This window comes from Amphiprion ocellaris, chromosome 4 (genome assembly GCF_022539595.1).
Source record: "Amphiprion ocellaris isolate individual 3 ecotype Okinawa chromosome 4, ASM2253959v1, whole genome shotgun sequence".
In the NCBI taxonomy this organism is placed as follows: domain Eukaryota; kingdom Metazoa; phylum Chordata; class Actinopteri; family Pomacentridae; genus Amphiprion; species Amphiprion ocellaris.
Genome location: NC_072769.1, coordinates 23,711,665 through 23,731,538, shown reverse-complemented (window position 1 = coordinate 23,731,538; position 19,874 = coordinate 23,711,665). Strand labels below are relative to the sequence as shown.

Genomic DNA, 19,874 nt, shown 5'->3' with positions numbered 1-19,874 from the left:
TAATGTCTGGCAACGTCATCTCGGAGCGCCGGGCGGTTTGACAGCCGGGTCCTTCTTCCTCCTGCTGCAGCCGGTGCTCTGGAAGCTTCTGAACGGGACCGGGTGGCGACACCTTAATCTGAGTCCATCCGAAGCCGAACCGCGGTATTCCATCTCCAGGACTCATCAGTCTCGCTCTGAAGACTTCCCTTAACATTTTCCATCGATTAGGAAGAGGCGATGCCCGAAGCAATGGCTGCACCGAAAGCCTCAAACGCAGGCAAAAACAAAGGAGGGGCGTATGTGGACCGCGACAAGCCGGCCCAGATTCGGTTCAGTAACATTTCTGCTGCCAAAGGTAGGCTAAAACGCCGCTTTAAAATGCTAACATAAGTTTCCAAACACCCTCTCCCAGCTGAGTATTGTAGCCCCGGGCTGGGCTGGGCAGGGTACCGTTATTTCTAGTCTTCCAGGTAGTAGTCTCCTCCTGCCTGGTCCTAAACTTCATGCAGGGCGGTCTCATGATAACAATTCTATGCGATAGTGTTTAAATCAGAGCCTTGCAGATATAGGTAGTACATTAGTATCTATTCTGCACATTTAAATGCACCATATATAGCATTCGTCTTACTGATATGGACCTTCAAACTGGGTTTCTTCTGCTAAGGCTCCTTTCAGAGAAGGTAACAGCAACTGGCTATATGCTGCAGTAATTTCAAATATTTTGGCCAGAGTTCGGTGCACCCTCCCTAGAAGATGCTCATGACTCAACACAATCTCAGCATTAGCTAGCTGCTGGTTGCTATATAAGGCCAGAAGCTTAGGGGCAAATTGACCACATATGAACATGTGTTTAGCTGAAGTCCACATTTTTAGAGTGTTTCTAATGGTACTTTTCTGTGATATGGAAATCAGTGTTCACTAGATGACTTGAATAAGTATAAATGACTCATTCTTAAATGGTTGGGGTGATTCTGTCCGCATCGAAAATAAAAATACATTTTAAAAAGCTGAAAATGTCGTTGGGAGCCATTCTTGGACGGTGTAACACAGGGGTGTCAAAGTCATTTTAGTTCGGGTTCCACATTCAACCCAGTTTGATCTCAAGTGGGCCACACAGGTAAAATCACAGCAGAATAACCTATAAATAACAACTACTCCAATTTTTTCCTTTGTTTTAGTGCAAAAAAAGTACGTTCTGAAAATGTTCACATTTAAGGATTTATCTTTTTACAGAACTTTAAGAACAACTTGAAATTTCTTCAGAAAAATAAGTTCAATTTCAGCAACATTATGTCCTCATTTATCATTTACACATTACAACTTATAGATCACAGTTTATCTAGTAAGTCACAAAACATTTAGTCACAGGTATGTGGAACTGAATGATATAGTATTTTACTTTATGATCAAACTACAACAGTCAGACAAAAAAGGCAAAAAACAACAAAAACAAGGCAAAATATTACAAAAATAAGACATGACAAAAAATGAAACAAAGGAAATGAGACCAAACAAAAACGAGACAAAAATTAGACAAAAAGTTACAAAACAACAAAAAATGGACAAATGACAATAACAAGACAAAACATTACACAAATGACACACGAGACCAAAAAGGACAAAAGCAAGAAACAAAACGACAAAAAAAGTAGACGAATAACACAGAAAAAAAGCACAAAACGAGAGAACAAAGCGGGACAAAAAAGGAAACAAAATGACAAAAACATGAGACAAAATAACAAAAACATGAGACAAATGACAAAAGTTAGACAAAAATCAACAAAAACAAGGCAAAATATCGCAAAAATGAGACACAAAACTCCAAAATGAACCATTGAAGCCTACAATACCAGTCAAAAGTCTGGACAAACCTCATTCAGTGGTTTTTATTTAATTATTTTCTACATTTTAGATTAATACTGAAGAGAGAAAACTATAAAAGAATACGTATGGAATTATGTTGTAAACAAAAAATGTTAATCTTCAGTATTAAACTGTAATGTAGAAAATAATATTAATAAATAAAAAGCATTGAATGAGAATGTGTGTCCAAACTTTTGACTGGTAATGTATGTATTTACACACTGAAAAAAAGAGGATGAAGTAATGACTTCTTGTGGCAAATTACAAATCTGTAATGTTTACCAAAAAGAAAAGAAAAGAAAAAAACTGCCAAAAATGCTTCTTGTGCTTTTTAATGCCAGACAGGTTTGAGTGGAAGTAGCCTGAGTTGACCGTTGTCACTGTTCTGACCGTCACTTACTTTCTTTGACAGCTGTTGCAGATGCCATCAGAACAAGTCTGGGACCAAAAGGCATGGACAAGATGGTCAGTGAAAAGATTGTGACTTTCGGCTGGCTTTACCCAACTCCTGGTTCATACGTGTTTACCGAACCCAAAACTGTTTCTTGTTTCAGATCCAGGATGAGAAAGGTGACGTGACCATTACCAATGACGGGGCCACCATCCTCAAGCAGATGCAGGTGCTCCACCCGGCTGCCAAAATGGTACGTTAATGTTCTCCTTAGATATTTTTGTAACAAAGGCAATTACTATCCATTCCTTAATTCTATCATTAGCCAATGTTGACTGAAATGTGTGTGTTTCAGCTGGTGGAACTGTCCAAAGCGCAGGATATCGAGGCTGGTGATGGCACCACCTCTGTTGTAGTGATTGCTGGAGCTCTGCTGGATGCCTGCTCCAAACTGCTGCAGAAAGGTAGGAGTATTAAGTAATATTAAAAAAATGAAAGGGTTTTAATCAAATGTAAATGCTCATCTTGGTTACTGCCCCTTGTCATGGAGGATAAGCGGGAGCTCGTGAAGGTTTTGAAAAGTGTAAAAAAAATAATAAATTGAAGGAGATGTAATTCCATTTTTTAAACTAACTGCTTGTTTTTATGCATATTTTCACTCCACGCATTAAAAAGGCAAAGTGCTGGAGGTGGAAAAGCGTAGGCAGGTTGGCATATTGAAAATGAATTTAAAGTCCTTAAAAGTTGGAGAACAGTTTTGTCAGTGACGGTCATCAAACAGTGAGTCATTTTAAGGCTAACCAGTTTCTTTGGAGACCCAGTCTGTGGTCTATAAAATGCCAGAAAACAGTGAAGAGTGACATAACTTCAGAGCTCAGACTGACATCTTTACATTGCTTGATCAGCAAACCAAAGTGCAGAAATATTTACGTTTTCATGTATTAAGTCACACAAAACTGACAGCAAGCAAATCTCTCGCATTTTATTCACTGAAACCACCAAATATTGGGCATTTTTGCTTGAATACATGTTTGATGAAGCGACTGTCATGTTTTCGCTGATGAGTTTTGTCCAGATCTTCTTGGGACGATTCAGCAGTGATGTTTGCGTTTGGTCCCATCGGTCAGGTATCCACCCAACCATCATCTCCGAGTCCTTCCAGAAGGCCGTGGATAAGGGCGTGGAGGTGCTGACAGCCATGAGCCGGCCCGTGCAGCTGAGCGACCGTGAGACGCTGCTCAACAGCGCCACCACATCGCTGTGCTCTAAGGTGGTGTCGCAGTACTCCAGTCTGCTGGCACCCATGAGCGTGGACGCTGTTATGAGAGTCATCGAACCCGCCACAGCCACCAGCGTCGACCTGCAGGACATCAAAATCATCAAGAAGCTTGGGTGAGGATTGATTTTGTTTTTTCTGCGATTGTTCACATCTGTTAGAAATGTTTACTGGTGGTTCTCACTGGTGTGTGTTGTGCTCAGAGGGACCATTGATGACTGTGAGCTGGTGGACGGTCTGGTGCTGACACAGAGGGTGGCCAACACCGGTGTGACCCGTGTGGAGAAGGCCAAAATCGGCCTCATCCAGTTCTGCCTGTCCCCTCCCAAAACTGATGTGAGTCATTTGATGAATATCAACAGTTTCTGCTGCTATGTTTCATACTCAGCATCAGATTTTGAACGTTGTATTCATTCAGCTTGACTTTTTGTGGGAACTCAACTTTTTGTGGTCTTTCTTGGTTTGTACAGAGGAGAAGAGAATCCTGATTTATTGTTTCTCAGTATCATTTTATACAGGTAGATAAGTGCACAGTCATATAGAATTGTCAAGTTGAGGATCAGTGTTTCATTATGTTGTGATATTATTCTCTGTGAAAAGTCTCCATAGATATAAATTAACCTTTAGATTGATTGGTTGAAATTGACTTAATGACGCATTTAGACTTGAGGACTTCAGCAGAGATGCACAGTGATCAAGGAAAAACAATTTCTCTGACTTGTGATAAATAGTATTGAATGAATGGGTTGTCCAGTCAACATGCATTTTAATATTTGAAGAATACGTAGCAAGAAAGTGCTGTCAGAAATGCTTCATCTTCTGATTGGTACATTTCCAAACACCTTCTAAAGTTCGTGCATACAATAATTCATTCATGCAAGTTGTCATGTTTCCAGTTATCCAAGATTTTGCAGAACTGTTGGTTTAGCTTTTGACTGGAAACAACCTATTTTTAAAACTCAGCTTCTAACCTCTGACAAATTCCTGACATGTCCCTTTCTGTCCTGACCTGCACTGTTCTTTGGGGATGCAGATGGACAACCAGATCGTGGTCTCAGACTACGCCCAGATGGACCGTGTGCTGCGGGAGGAGCGCGCTTACATCCTCAACTTGGTGAAACAGATCAAGAAGGCTGGCTGCAATGTGCTGCTCATCCAGAAGTCCATCCTTAGGTAGGCAGACACAGCTGAGGAGCTGATGAAGACAGTTACTGCCGTGTGTTTGGTCGCATTCTGATATGGACCAGTGCTGAACAATCCATTGATTTTAAACAGCAGTTTGAAACAGTGCAATTAGCAAATCACAAAGGCTGTAGTTTAGATGATAACTATGGCTGGCTAACTTTATTAAATACTATACAATACTTAGATGTTACCATGAATAATCTACATGTTCAGTGTTATGGATTTTTTTTCCCCAGAAAGGTCCTGTTATTTCGTTTGAATTATTTTATCAATCCATCCATTATCTATACACCACTTAATCCTCATTAGGATCATGGGGAGGCTGGAGTCTTTTCTATGTGACTTAGGATGAAGACAGGGGACCCCTGGACAGATCACCAGTCTATCTCAGGGCTACATATAGAGACAACCACATTCACACCTATGGACAATTTAGAATCACCAATTAACCTCAGCATGTTTTTTTATAAAGTTGTTTATTTTGTTAAGTTCTCATCTTGGCATAGAATGTGATGCTGTCTGATGTGATAAGGGTCTATCATGTTTTATATTCATTACACACAAATGTTGAATTGAAATTTTTAAAAAATGATATCACAGGATGTATTATTTATCAGACAAATCGCAGTTACATATTTTGCGACTGGTCGTTCACCTCTGATGTGGACAGTAAACACGCTAACTTCATGCTAACAACACGCTGTCTTGTGACAGAGATGCTCTGAGTGACCTCGCCCTGCATTTCCTCAACAAGATGAAGATCATGGTGGTGAAAGAAATCGAGAGGGAGGACATCGAGTTCATCTGCAAGGTGAGTGCCGTCCAGTCCCCCACAGCTGCACTGTTTCAGACATTTCCAAATGTTCCATCACTCTCTGTGTCATCGCCTTGCTAATGAGCAGCAAATATTTCTTCCACTGATGCTGTCACATGTTACTTTGGCTCAGACCTGAATGCATGTTTGACTTGCATTTGCATTTAGAATGTACATACCGTACTCTGCAAAATATTCTTATTTTGATGTTTAATAAAAAGTCAACAACATTTTGAGTAAATGGTTTGTTTTGTGACCTGCACCTTTTGGTGTCAGCATTTCCACCATTTTCTGTACTACTGTGCTGTCAACATTAAAGTGGCACATATAATTGGTGCCTAACAACTTAAAATCCGGTTTCACTAGAGGTGTTCTCAATAATATATTCTTTACAAATAAAACTACAGAGTAAAATGAAACCTTTGCTCCTGTTCAGACTATCGGCACCAAGCCCATCGCCCACATCGACCACTTCACCCCAGAAATGCTGGGCACAGCAGAGCTGGCAGAGGAGGTCAATCTGGACGGCTCCGGCAAACTGATTAAGGTATCCATCGAGTCTTTGTGCAGAGATTCTGGTATTTAACTTGACATAGTCACAGCACAGTTCAGGTTAAAGAGTGTATCCTGTTACTTTGGACTGTAGCTATCGATGAATCGAGTAATCATCTGTCTCTCTCTCATGCACGGTATCGGACAATACAGTGCGGATGTCCGTCCGTGTTCCACCCGGACGGTTATTTCTGTTGCACAGCACGCTCACTTCCGGTTTTGATGCAGTACCATGCATGAGAGAGAAACAGGTGATTATTGGATTTGTCGATAGCTGCAGCCCTAATGTTGCTCTTTGACTACAGCTGAAGCCAGAATAAGTTTAATGGACTTGATGTACACATGTTTTGTTGCTCGCTGCAGATCACAGGCTGCTCCAGCCCCGGGAAGACAGTGAGCATCGTCGTTCGGGGCTCTAACAAGCTGGTGATCGAGGAGGCAGAGCGCTCCATCCATGATGCACTGTGTGTCATCCGCTGCCTGGTCAAGAAGAGGTCAGTCATCTCTGCACAGTTTGTTTTCTCTAACATGGCAGAGGTGGATAGAAACTGCATTTTCTGGACACAGTACAGACACACACCCTCTGACAAAGGCGCTCTTGCATTGGTTGATCCTGCTGGAGCGTAACGAACGGAGGAACAGTACAGTGAAAAGCTCACCGTTTACTCACTCCTGGTTGTTTCAGCAACTTGGCTGGAGAGCATTCACACATATGTTGATGTTCATGTTAATTTCACATGCACTACCGCTCAATAGTCCGGGGTCACCGTGACAATTTCATGTTTTCCATGAGAACTCACACTTTCATTCATGTGCTAACATAATTGCACAAGGGTTTTCTAATCATCAATTAGCCTTTCAACACCATTAGCTAACACAATGTAGCATTAGAACACAGGAGTGATGGTTGCTGGAAATGTTCCTCTGTACCTCTATGGAGATATTCCATTAAAAATCAGCCGTTTCCAACTAGAATAGTCATTTACCACATTAACAGTGTCTAGACTGCATTTATCATTCATTTAACGTTATCTTTGAAAAAAAACTGCTTTACTTTCAAAAATAGGGACATTTCTCAGTGACCCCAAACTTTTGAACGGTAGTATCTATTTGAAATAAGTACACTTAAATTAAAGTGTAACTTCAAATTAATGTGTCTTAATTTGATGATTTTGACGACCATTTCAATGAGTAACCAGATAAATAATCAAAGAAAACAAAGGCCAACATTATGAATTTATTGCCCCAGATGTAATTAACACCCACTCCAGCTGGCAGACCCACTTCCTTCTACTGAAGGACATTACAGTGGATGTTCACATAGTTTTCCTTGGAAATCTATATTATTTGTAACTGTTTCTGTCAGCTTCTGTCACTTTAGTTATACCTCTAATAAAAGTGGTTTAGATCATTTAGATCTTTGCATGATTTTCTTGACCTTTGACTTTTTCGTCATGTCACTGTGTCCTCAAGTCAGCAATTACTTTGATTACTGTGCTGTTATTACAGATAGAAGTGACTCAGGATCTAAGTTTGTATTAAACCGGCATTATAACTTAACCCTCTAAACCCTGAACCATATTTGGGCGTTCTGTTTTTTTTAACAGACATGTTTTTCAAATGAGTCATCAGGTTTTGGGCCTCAGATGGTTAACTAGTGTTTATCAGGCTTATTGCAACTTGACCTATAACAATCGATCAAAAGTCAAGCAGGCACCATTTATCTGCAATTTTTGCATCATTTCTGAGAATTGTATCGATATAATTGTCATAATATTGCCTCTTGCTTGTCTTTCCTTCAGAGCTCTGATAGCTGGCGGCGGTGCTCCTGAGATCGAGCTGGCTGTGCGTCTGGCAGAATACTCCCGCACCCTGGGTGGTATGGAGGCTTACTGCGTGAGGGCGTATGGTGACGCCCTAGAGGTCATCCCCTCGACGCTCGCTGAGAATGCCGGCCTGAACCCCATCTCCACTGTGACGGAGCTCCGCAACAGACATGCACAGGGAGACAAGATGGCCGGCATCAACGTCCGCAAGGTTGTTTAGCGTTTCTTCGCCTCTTTGATTACATGAGATGACATAGCTTCACTCTGTTACTTCATGTAATATTAACAAACAAAAAAAGCACTCAGAGGGCGCAGTACTCTGCCAAAGCTGCTCAGTCTTTGTATCATTTCCAACAGAAGAAATCTTAATAGTAAAATGACCTTTCGGTGAGTGCAGGTGTGTTTTATGGATGTGAACGTTTTGTACGGACACTGAATCGTGTCACCTCAATATGTAATATATAAATTTGAGAGGCCATTTTTTGCATTAGATGCTTCTACTCTGGATACTTTAGGTCCTATGCTTATTTTCACTTAACTAATGAGGAAAGTACTCAGAGAACACAGTACTCCACCAAGGCTGCTCATTCTCATATATGGCAGTCAGAAATGCAGCTTTTTATTTGCTGTGACTCAGTATCATTGGGGCTGATTGAATTTTCCTGGTTGTGCGTCTAACAGGGAGGAATCTCCAACATCCTGGAGGAGCTGGTGGTGCAGCCTCTCCTGGTTTCCATCAGTGCTCTGACGTTGGCCACAGAGACGGTCCGCAGTATCCTCAAGATCGACGATGTTGTAAGACTCAACACCCCAAACTATGGGTTCCAATTTTTGGAAAATACCCTTATTTTTTAAGAGCATTAAGTCTTCACTGTATTGAAGTCTGAGTGAACTACATCACATGTTTTTAACCTTTGTTTTGTCTTGTTCCAGGTGAACACCCGATAAGTCTGTCCAGTGAGTTCTGTCATGAAGCCTGCTCGTACTGCGAGGGATCAGAGGACTCTGTCGACGTCAGTCTGTTCAGATTTCCGCTGTAGTTGTTACGTTGCCTAATTTAATAAACAAAGGCTTGTTTTTTTTTTGTTGACACTCCAGCTTTCGCACATGTGAGTTATTTATTTTTTCACGTTAAAAAATTAAACATCAGCTTTGTGGCTTATTACACAGGGTTATTCAAAAAGAATGAACCGATTTCATTATGCAATATTTTAATAAGGAAAAGCAATAGAAAACTCCAGCCAAGTCACAAGTATTCTACTCACAATCAACTTTTATTTCCTATCTTACAAGTGTTCCATGTGGCCACCTCCTGCAGCACGGGCAACATGAATGCAGTAAGAGAATTCTCCCCAGACGCGTATCAGCATATCACGATCCACTGAGTTGATCACTGCTGTTATTCGATGTCATTTGATGACCTTAAACTTCAAATAAAACGCTGGATTGTTCGGTGATCATGCCTCAATAGCTTAGCTACGTCAAGAGTGCTGAATCCCTCTGAAAGGCATTTTACAACCTTTTACTGTTCAGAATCTTAAATTTCTTTTTGGATCCACTTTGTCTGAGGTAAGAAGCTGCCTAATAATTATGCACACCTTGATATCAGGTGTTGATCGCTTTGGGCCACACCCTCCTTCATTCCAAAAATACATCACCTGATAATGCTTAAAACCAATTCGCATTCAAGTTTATATAGTTTGCAGTTAAAAAATATGCATGAAATGATGATAAGGTCAAAATACTCACTTGCCTAATAATTGTCAAACATTATTTTCAAACATGACCTGAACATATCAGCCAAGATTAATGATGACTTGACAATTAGTCAGTGAATTCTGGTCAATTTCCTGCTAAACTATATAGATTTTTGATGGAGCCTGCCCATTTATGGTAGAATTTAGTTTTCTCTAAGGCTGTAAACCTAATTTGATGTTTATCAGCTCAAAAAAAAAAAAGTAGGCAGCACTTAAGTATTTACATGATGCAGTTTAGGAAAAATCCAACCATCTATGGTGGACTTCAATGGTTGAAGAGACGTTTTGCATATAGCACACAGTAATTTTAACCCTTCGACTTTGAACCATTTAATTAAAAATATCTGTTGGGTATTGCAGACTGGCGGAACAGTGAGATAAGTCACAAAGAGCATCAAATGGAAAATTGCATTTATAATGCTTTTTCAACCTTTTAACTTCCAAAGTGTTTTACAATGTGTTTATTTCACCCATCCACACACACACACACACACACACACACAAACCAATGGATGCAGAGTAAAACTAGGGAATTTCTTTTCTAACTATAAGAATTGTGTTGAATAACTTTCCGGGTACCTTTTCATTGCAGTTCAGACATCTTATCTGTGTGACTTGAGTTCAGCAGGATGGTTTTCCACATAAGAGAGAACGACAAAGACTAAATGTACTTCATAATTTAGTGTGTAAATTGTATGCAACAGACATGAGTACACTCCTGCCAATATCACTGACATATCAAAGGATTAAAAAACGCATTAATTCTTAATAATTGCATTACTTCTAAATATAAAAATTAAACATTAGCAGTTCAGATTTACTATATGAAACATACAGGACCCACAGTAGTAACAAAACTGAGTACAGCTTTTATTACTTAACGTTTTTTATTACTTTTATTACTGAGAATGAAATGTATTATTTCATGCAAGACATGCTGGACCTCATGTGAGCTAGCAAATTTATTTTGGTCTTACCTGATTGAAAAATGTGCTCCCAGCATTCATTCGGCTTCTTTTTGTTCTTTATCAGTTTGCTCTTGCAGTAAGGGTGTTTTTCTTGAATGTCCACAGAGATTGATACATGATGATTTTATGTGCTGTCCTTAACACTGTCTGAGGTGTCATAAAAAACTCCTGTTTCCAGTAATAGTGCTCGTTCCAAGTCTGAATCGCTTGCTAGAATGTTTTCAGAGGCACATTGTGCAATAAGTACACTGAATGTGTAATTGGGAGGATGGCCATTGTGGCTCTAATTACCGTAATTTCCGGACTATTGAGCGCACCGGAATTTAAGCCTTACCCACTAAATTTAAAAAGAAAAAAAGTTTTGTACATATACAAGCCGCACCTGACTATAAGCCGCAGGTGTCCACGTTGTAACATGAGATATTTACACAGAAAGATTTTTTTAAAACTTTGAATTAAAGTATGCTTTTTCCGAACAGTGCCTGTAACATCGCAGTAAAACGCATTGAGTCAGTTCACGCGGCCGACTCCAACGTCTCACCATTGATTCATTGATATCAAGCTTACGCTCTATTTCCTTCTTCGACAGGCAGATCGGTTGCCTTTAACTTAAAAACTATGTTTCCGACCCGATTCTGCCGGCCGCCGAACCGCGGTTGGGCAGCCTCGGATAGCGCCAGCCCGCTTAGCTTAGCGGTTGGGCAGCCTCGGGTAGCGCTAACCCGCTTAGCTTAGCGGTCGGGCAGCCTCGGGTCGTGCTAGCCCGCTTAGCTTAGCGGGGCTCGTTAATGGTAACCGCCAGATATAAGTCCGGACAAACTTTGCAGGGGGAGAATGAGGCACTTTATTGAACCAGCAGCAAGTGTCCACGTGAACTGGCTTCCCACTCTTGTCCTGTATAACTGGCTGTATCATCATGGTGCATCTCACTATGCCTCCGCTTCCACACTCATCTCTGCAACACACACACCTGCAGCGCTCCTCCTCACGTCACACATACACACACACCGCAACCTGCCGAGGGTAAAGGAGAGCAGACTCGGCCTGCAACAGCTGCATCATATGCATTTCTTTGTGTGTTTTCCATGTTGAGGGTGTGTGCATGAAGCGCAAAATGACTGATTTGAAGAATTTAGTGTGAGTGTGTTTGATTTAATTCCAACAGTTTCATTGGTCCACTGTGACCTGTTCGGTAATTTTATTGGTCTGATGTGACGAGGCTAAATGTATTGATGGCTGAAGCTCGCACGTAAAAATCTATACATTAGCCACATCGTTGTATAAGCCGCAGGGTTCAAAGCGTGAGAAAAAAGTAGCGGCTTATAGTCCAGAAATTACGGTAGTTTTACTATGGCTCGTTCTACACTTCCTGCTTACTGCTACAACTGTGTTTTCACAAACTTTTGGTTGGTCACCGATCTTCCTTTGCAGTTTTCCATCAGTTAAATTTTTTAGCTCCTTCGGTAATTGTTTTCCATGTAGAGCCATGATGCAGGCATGGAAATACACATCAAATGGGTCCAAAGCTGAGTAAGTTGCAGTGTTCACAGGTCATTTTAATAACCACGTTCGTGCAGTAACACTGATTGGAAATCTCAGCTGTACTTCTTCAAATTTTCAGTGATCCTACGTTTTCAAACTTGTGTGTCAATGATCACAGGATGCTACCTTGAAGCCTGAATTTTCCAATTAGTCTTCCCAAAGAATTTCTTTTGTTTGTTCATAGGAGCTAATACTATTACTGTTCCACTCGAAAATAATGGAGTTTTTATAAGAAGATAACATTTTGAATAATTTAAAGTCTATTCACCCTTGTTGTTACTGTAGATTTCTCTTACATTCAGTCGATTACGATACTTTTAATTTGTATGAAACCTGCGCATGTCATTTCGGGCCACCCTCCGTCACTTCCTTTCCAGCCAAGACTCTCCGTTGCTAAGCAGCAGCCCACCTGTTGCCTGGTTACCGACGGACGCAGCGGCTCTCTGTATTAACTCTGCTGAGTTAACTTCCTCTATACCTTTTTAGATAACCATAGCTCATTAAAGCTGTTGTTAGCCATGGCGAATGCTCACCGGACAAACGTTCTGGTGACGTCGTGTTTGAAAACGCCGGTAGACCCGCACACCAGAGCGCCTTTAGCTTCGTACGAGCGGGAGAGAGTCCTGCCGTACACGGCTACGGGTCACATGGACAACCGGGACTACGAGAAGGAGGTAAAGACAATAAAAGTAACTTTACTGAGTGTGAATGTTGGTGTGCAGAGCCAGAGGGTCCATTATAAATCCAGATTTTTGTTTAGAACACATTTAAATGATCCTGACGTCTACTTTTACAGATGCGAATGAGCTCCAACTTGCTAAGTATTCCGACACGCATGGTGACTTAAAGTAACGTTATTTAGAGGTGGATTACTGTGACCCAAAAAGACAGTCTTAGCAATGCAGACATAGATAACGATTAACAAGTTTAAAGGGGTTTAACTCCTTACTGCAATATTGCCTGTCTGAACTTAGAGGAATCAAAATACACATTTTTGATTTAAGATTTTTTTTTCCTCCCATGTGTTCCACACTAAGAAGAGTTGTAATTCAGTAGTTCAACCAGTATGATCTTTAATCTGTTTGTCAAGTAAACCTGATACAGTTTCCGATCTTGTCCAGTCAGCCTGTTGATGACAGTTTTAGGTCAGTGTGTGCTGCGGAAGGGATTTGATCTGTATAATTTGTTTACCTGACTATTCTTGGACTTCCGTCTTGACTAGATTACCAGACGTCTCATTCAGTTTATAATCCCCAACACTTATTTTTCCTCTGGACAGCAACACTGCTGTCCTTCCAAGCAGCATCTTGTACCAGTTGTCCCGTTTCAGTGAAGTTTTTGATGAATGCCTCATGATAATGCGAGCTTTGATGGAGCCAGACACCTGACTGAGGGTGTGTGTGAATTAAAGTGTTTTATGGTAAGCTGTCCTTTGTGCTACACCATATGGCCCACTTCGCTGCCATGGCACGATAATAGGCTTAATCCTAGAGGAGCCTGAGTGCTGCAGAGCATGGCTGCTCTCTGCAGAAGCCATGGGGGTTAAAGCCAACATCTTGTGGCTACATTAAAATATATGACAGCTTCAAATCAAATCAAATATGTTTGTTTTTTTCAAGCTACCTCTCGTCATATTCAAAATAGAATGTGTGAGTCAAACCATGTGCTGTTTAGGTCCTTAAGATTCAAATTAAAAATGACCACTGGTTGTGAGATGACATTTTTGTGATCTTTGCCCATTTTAGTTGGAGTATGAGGACTCAGGCTCTGATTTCTGTGATGAGGACTATCAAGGGAAGGCTGGACCTTACATGGTGGCCGACTACAGAGCAGCAGGACACCGCCTCGACCTGAGTGAAATCTTTTTCTCCAATGAGGAGTACTACAGTAAGCTAGAGGAGCTGAAGAAGGCCCACCTGCGCACAATGGCTGAGCTGGAGAGCATGTATCGGCAAAAGCTGCAGCTCAAATCCACGGAGCCTTTTGACATGGCAAAGCTGGATGTGGGCCACAGGTGGGTGAGTTTTGGTTGGCATTATACGAGGAACGCAAAATGTATTGTCTTGAGTTCATTTTCTCTCTGGTATTCTATGGTTTTAATAGACATGATACAACAAACAATAGTGATCTTAATCCTTTATTCACTGTGGGGGATGTTATCACCATATTTAGTAACACAAAGGGTCAGTTCAACCAAATGACAAAAAGAAAGTTTTTTAGTCACTGCCAGTATTATGTAACTATGTAAAAACTATGTTTTTTTGTTTTACGTGTCCTTGATTTTAAGACCTCTGAAATGTCTGCTGTCATCCCACTATAATGGAAGTAAATCAAATAATGCTGTGCAGCTGAAAACGCTCTTACTTTGGATAAACCACAAGCCAGGAACTGTCAAAGGATTATTACAGCTGCTTATTGCAAACTGTTGACAGCACAAATTGAATCTCTGTCAGGAATATCTCAAAACAGAAGCAAATATAAAATAAGACATTATGTATAGCAGCATGTATTTTTTCAGCAAGTGAAAAAACTTTGTGTGAACTGATCCCTTAAAACATTCTAAAGTGGTCAGATACACTGACCAGTGTGACGAGTCTGACCTGACAGTTTGGAGACAACAAAACAACGTTCATAAATACAAATCCATTTTTTTTTACACTGAATGTTCTATTATTAAGGTGTAACTAGAGTAATGTAACTAAAGTTGAAATTATTACTGAAATAACTGTGAATCAGCTAGATAGCAACTGATTTATTAATTGTTTGAATCATTTTTCAAAAACTAATTACCTAAACTTAATTTGCTGTTTTATGTTAATGTAAATTAAATATCTGTGGACTGCTGATTAGACATGATTAACATTCTGAATATGGTTATTTGGAATCTGAGAAATTGTCACAGTTCTCTAACATTTCAGAAACAAAATGATCAGTGGAAAGATTGAGGAGAATAATTGACAAATGAATGTGTACAGTAAATAACTTTATTATTCAAGCTTTTATTATGTATTGAATTTACCAGATTACAGTCTGACATAATGTATGTCTTTAAACGAACAGTTGAACAAACTGTTAATTTCATTGTGATATTTTGACATTGAGATAGAAGATTGTTATATTGACAGTCATTTTTTATTCGGTTTGCTTTTTGTTGGTTTGTTTGTCTTCATTGTTGTTAGGTTGCAGTGCGCAAATACCAGCCCAGCAGCCCCATGCCATCGCTTGAGAAAATCACACTCTGCTGTTGAACTCAGGTGGGGCTCTGGACATTCAGACTCTTCAGATGAGGATGAAGCTGCCAGTAATGATGTAGAGAAAGGTCTGCTGTTTTCTCCCAAAGAGCACATCAAGAACATGTGGAGGGACTTTAAACTGTCCCCTTATAGTCGCCGCCTGTCCTCCTCTTCACTGCACAGCCTACCAGGAGGCCAGAGGAGATCACGAAAGAGAAAAGAAAAGAAGAGGCAGGGGAATAAAGATGGTGAACAGGAGCATTGGAAACACAGAGTGACCATCCCAAGACCTTTCCAGATGACGCTGCGTGAGGCTGAAAGGCGGAAGCATGGCGTAAAGACACGTTCAGAGATAGAACTGGAGAATAGAGAGCTGCGAAGGCAGCTAGAGGAACTGACAGAGTGCCAGAGGAAGTTTCGTGCTAGTCCTGTACCTGCACATGTTCACCTCCCACTTTATGAAGAGCTACAGGGACGGAATGAGGAACGACTGCGAACAATGAGAGAGCGACAAGAGCAGCATCTTCGAACCATCCAGAAGCCCTTTAGCTTCCTAGAGAGGGAGCGACTAAAGAAGGAGCAGAAACAGCTACGTGACCAACAACTCTCCGACCAGCAGAAAGTTAAACCGTTCAAGGCCAAGCCTGTGCCTAAGTCTGTGTATGCAGCAGCATCAGGAGATCAGATGAAGGAAGAGCAGCTCTATCGGTCTATCAAGATACAGATGAGAGCTCAGGAGATGCTCCACAGTGCTTCAATGCCTCCCAGCATGCTCACACGGCGACTCAGTGAGCGTAAGAAGGCTAAAGATGGCAGCACTCCAGCTGGAGGGGAGGACAGCTTCTCACACAGGCCACAAATAAACAAAGAGGTACCTGATTTTGATGCCAGTTACAGACGCTTCCAGAAGCACCTGGAAAAACGAAAGGAGGTGAAGCCTACAACTGCATGTGAACCCTTTGAACTGAAGACATCACAGATCTCCTCACACCGAGAACGCATCCTGGCTGACATTGAGAAGGAGCAGAGCAGCCCTCGGATGCTGCGCTGGCCATACATCAACTCCGGACCAGCTCGGACACCAAACTCAAGCCTTTGCTCATCCCTCTCAGGCAGCCTGGAGCTAATTCCTGCCAAAGCGACAGATGCCACAAAAAAACGCCATGAGGCCGTGAGGTACCATCTTAGGACCCCGAAACCTTCCACCATTATAGTTCACATAGAGAAACCCTCAGAACTCAAATGTCCTGTTTAGACATAGTGAGATCAACAATTTCCTCCTGTGTTTGAACTCCATTAAGACGGAACTCTTGACTGAACTCCTTTTCCCAATGACCCCAGCAGTGTGCTTTTAACCCACCATCCACTTCAAAACAGTCTTCTAGCCCACTGTTGCACCCCCAGTGCTCCACTGACCACCCCTCCCCGCCATAGTTCCCTCCTTCGAACCTTCCTCCATCTGTGACCAAATTATCTTCCTGAATAGAAAGGCCCTGGAGCAGAGGAAGAGGGCTGAGGAGGAGGAGGAGCGGTGGAGGGAAAGACAGAAGCAGAAGGAGAAGAAGCTGCAGAGGGTGGTTTTGAAGCGTGCCCAGGCCAACGACACCCATCTGGCTCTCTCACAGACCCACCAGAGCAAGCTCAAAGAGTTCAGGTAACCTAAAACCCACACTACCACTATTGTGACCTCAACTGTTAGTAACAAACATCTGCCTGTTTTGTTTGTTAAGTACCTAAATTCATGTAGTACACTCTATTCACTCAGAATTACCATGTAAACTTCATGTTTGTCTTTATTTAAGAAATGATGTCGATCATTTATTATTCCATGCCTGATCCTGTGTGTATAGACTAGAGAGCAAGAGGCTGAGGGTGTCCAGTGGCCGATAAGGAAAGAAATTACCCATTATTCTGTGCTCTCTAAAGGAAACAAGACTTTCAGCGCAGGAGGGAATACCAGCAGGAGATTAAAGAGATGCGACAGAGAGTGAAGGGAAGGCCGCTGCTGTTGGAGCAGGTTGCACAGGTGAATCTATCTATCTATCTATCTATCTATCTATCTATCTATCTATCTATCTATCTATCTATCTATCTATCTATCTATCTATCTATCTATCTATCTATCTATCTATCTATCTATCTATCTATCTATCTATCTATCTATCTATCTATCTATCTATCTATCTATCTATCTATCTATCATCTATCTATCTATCTATCTAGAAAGGGAGAAATCAGCTTTATGAACATGTGATTTGATAACAGAGGAATGCCAAACATGCGGCAGAGAAACGCTACACCAAAGCCCTGCATGGATGTGATGTGACTGAGGAGTTTATCAGCAGCAAAGCAGCCAAATCAGGATCTGCACGCAGGGCCTCCCCATCCAGTGACAGCAAGCACAGGTAAATCTGTGACATCTCTGATGCACAAGGTGCTGACAAGTATTTAGTCCTGACAAGATCTGGCAAGATTTCATTGGTTATTTTGGACAATCAAATACTCAAATCACTTAAGTGCAACATAAATTGACTGTGCTGCAGTGAGTCAAGTCACTGTCACAAGAAACGTGGTAAAAAGACTTTGAATATTTGAAACAATTTCAAACTCAGCTTTGACATTTACACTGTACATTAAAAAATGCTAAATAACCCACCTGATATTCCTGACTAATGGCTAAAACAAGTGTTAAAAATATATTTGCTATATGACTCATTTCAGCCAGTGTATATGTATGCCTTTTATACAGTTTCTACTCATGTTTACATTTTTAGGGCATATTTTTCTATTATCTCTAATTTGTACTGTTTATATTCATGACTTTGAATTGGAGCAACTGTAACACAAGAAAAGCATTCAGAGCACGCAGTACTCCACCAAGGCTGCTCAGTTGTTGTATGATTTCCGACGGATAAGTCCCAATAATTCTGCAGCGGTCGATTTGTAGTGGGATCACAATCATGTGATCGTCAGCAGGCAGCTGACGTAGTGTTCACTTGTTGTCATAGTTACAGTGACGCCGTGCCGCTATCGCGCAATGATACAGAAATATTTAAGAAATCCATGGATCCAGACTTTAAGCTGCATCACTGCCAAAATCTAATCAGCTGGTCCTTATGTCATTTCTGACCTTCCCTGAAAATTTCATCCAAATCCATTTTTTCATTTTAGAGTAATGTCGTGCAGAGACAACCAGTCAGACAAATGTATGCCGGTCGTCACATAACTGCGCCAAGGAACGCGGCGGAGTTGTGTGACAATCGGCGTTAATAAACAATTTGATCTCGGGGAACAATAAAGTATTTCTGATATCTGACTCTGATTTAGGCTTAATGGTGAACATATTACTGTCATCAACTGATTGTGTTTTTGTATTATTTAGTGACCTAGAGGAGATGGATGCTGGGTACGAACCTGTTCACTACAGAAAGGTCTTCCTTGATGATGAAGACATGGATGACGAAGGCAAGAGCGAAGAAGGGAGAGACAGGGAGGAGGCGAGTGACGTGGATGCCACCAGTAACCATGGAGCCAAGGATTACCGTGGAGATGATCGCCAGTATTCTGACGAAAGTTACCACTACTCAGACGATCATGAGAATTACTCAGACGACAGCGAGCACGAGGCTGATGCTAAGCAGCAAGAGGCAAGGGAGTGATGTCATCAAATATCTCCAGTCAAGGGGCATCTCTGTGTTCAAAAGCTCTGATACAGAAACCTGAACTCATCAAGTAAATAATAAGTGAGGATGAAAATGTCTGAGTGTCTAAGGATAAAATGTAAGAATTAGAACCGGAAGCTGTACCTGAGGTGGTGCTGTATCTGAAATCTCGCTGTTGCTCACCAATTCACTAATACTACACTAATAATCATGTTGTAGTGAGTAAGTAAATTGAGGTTTTGGACATCTGGAGTTTCTGGGATAAGTAATGTACATGAAATGAGTTCGCTCCACTTCGGCAAATTTTGTGGGAACAAAAAAAGCAGAAGTTTCACACTTCAGGGAGTGACTTTGGACATGGCCATAGGTCATTTGCACAGTCCATACTTTGACTTGTCATTGTAGGATAAACACAGTTGTTACCAATAACAGTATCAATGACTGTCTTCTACTCAAGCATCCCAGTATACCATGATCACAATGGGGTTTCTCAAATCTATTCTACATCCTACCTGTCTGGAAGATTTGCTTTATATTAAGTGTAGCAATTTACTGTTTTAGTTGTTACTAAAAAAAAAAAGAAGCTCACCACACTTTGCAACTTTTACGTACAATGTCTGAATGAAATCAAAGTGTAATTTTGAATTGTCACTGAAAATTAAAACTTTTTTTAAGAAAATTTTTTTTTTTTTTTCAATTTAATGTTTGTTTCTCAGGTTCTCGAGAGTTTTCTTTCCTTGATTCACAATTAGTTGGAATAGATTTGATCACGTTTCTGGAATTAAAACACCACATACTGAAACCATGCTTAGAATACAGTAAG

General features: G+C 41.0%; 2 protein-coding genes across 3 annotated transcripts; both read left to right on the top strand.

The window, feature by feature from the left end:
• Positions 1-41: 41 nt before the first annotated feature.
• On the top strand, positions 42-8,986 carry cct4 (chaperonin containing TCP1, subunit 4 (delta)). The gene is made up of 13 exons (XM_023289915.3): positions 42-337; positions 2,258-2,310; positions 2,400-2,489; positions 2,592-2,700; positions 3,364-3,628; positions 3,716-3,848; positions 4,546-4,685; positions 5,412-5,508; positions 5,948-6,058; positions 6,427-6,557; positions 7,866-8,100; positions 8,571-8,684; positions 8,823-8,986. The coding sequence occupies exons 1-13, from the start codon at positions 220-222 to the stop codon at positions 8,835-8,837; spliced, it is 1,611 nt and encodes a 536-aa protein (XP_023145683.1). The 5' UTR covers positions 42-219; the 3' UTR covers positions 8,838-8,986.
• Positions 8,987-11,617: 2,631 nt separating this feature from the next.
• Positions 11,618-19,730, top strand: fam161a (FAM161 centrosomal protein A). 2 transcript variants are annotated; one of them, XM_055010315.1, is made up of 8 exons: positions 11,618-12,144; positions 12,643-12,830; positions 13,902-14,170; positions 15,336-16,565; positions 16,876-17,043; positions 17,316-17,415; positions 17,655-17,794; positions 18,772-19,730. In XM_055010315.1, exons 1-8 carry the CDS (start codon positions 12,129-12,131, stop codon positions 19,046-19,048), a joined length of 2,388 nt encoding a protein of 795 aa, XP_054866290.1. In that variant the 5' UTR covers positions 11,618-12,128; the 3' UTR covers positions 19,049-19,730. The 2 variants fall into 2 exon arrangements, with proteins under 2 accessions (XP_054866290.1, XP_035812984.2); XM_035957091.2 differs by lacking the exons at positions 11,618-12,144; positions 12,643-12,830 and adding an exon at positions 12,867-13,576.
• The last annotated feature ends 144 nt before the right edge of the window (positions 19,731-19,874 follow it).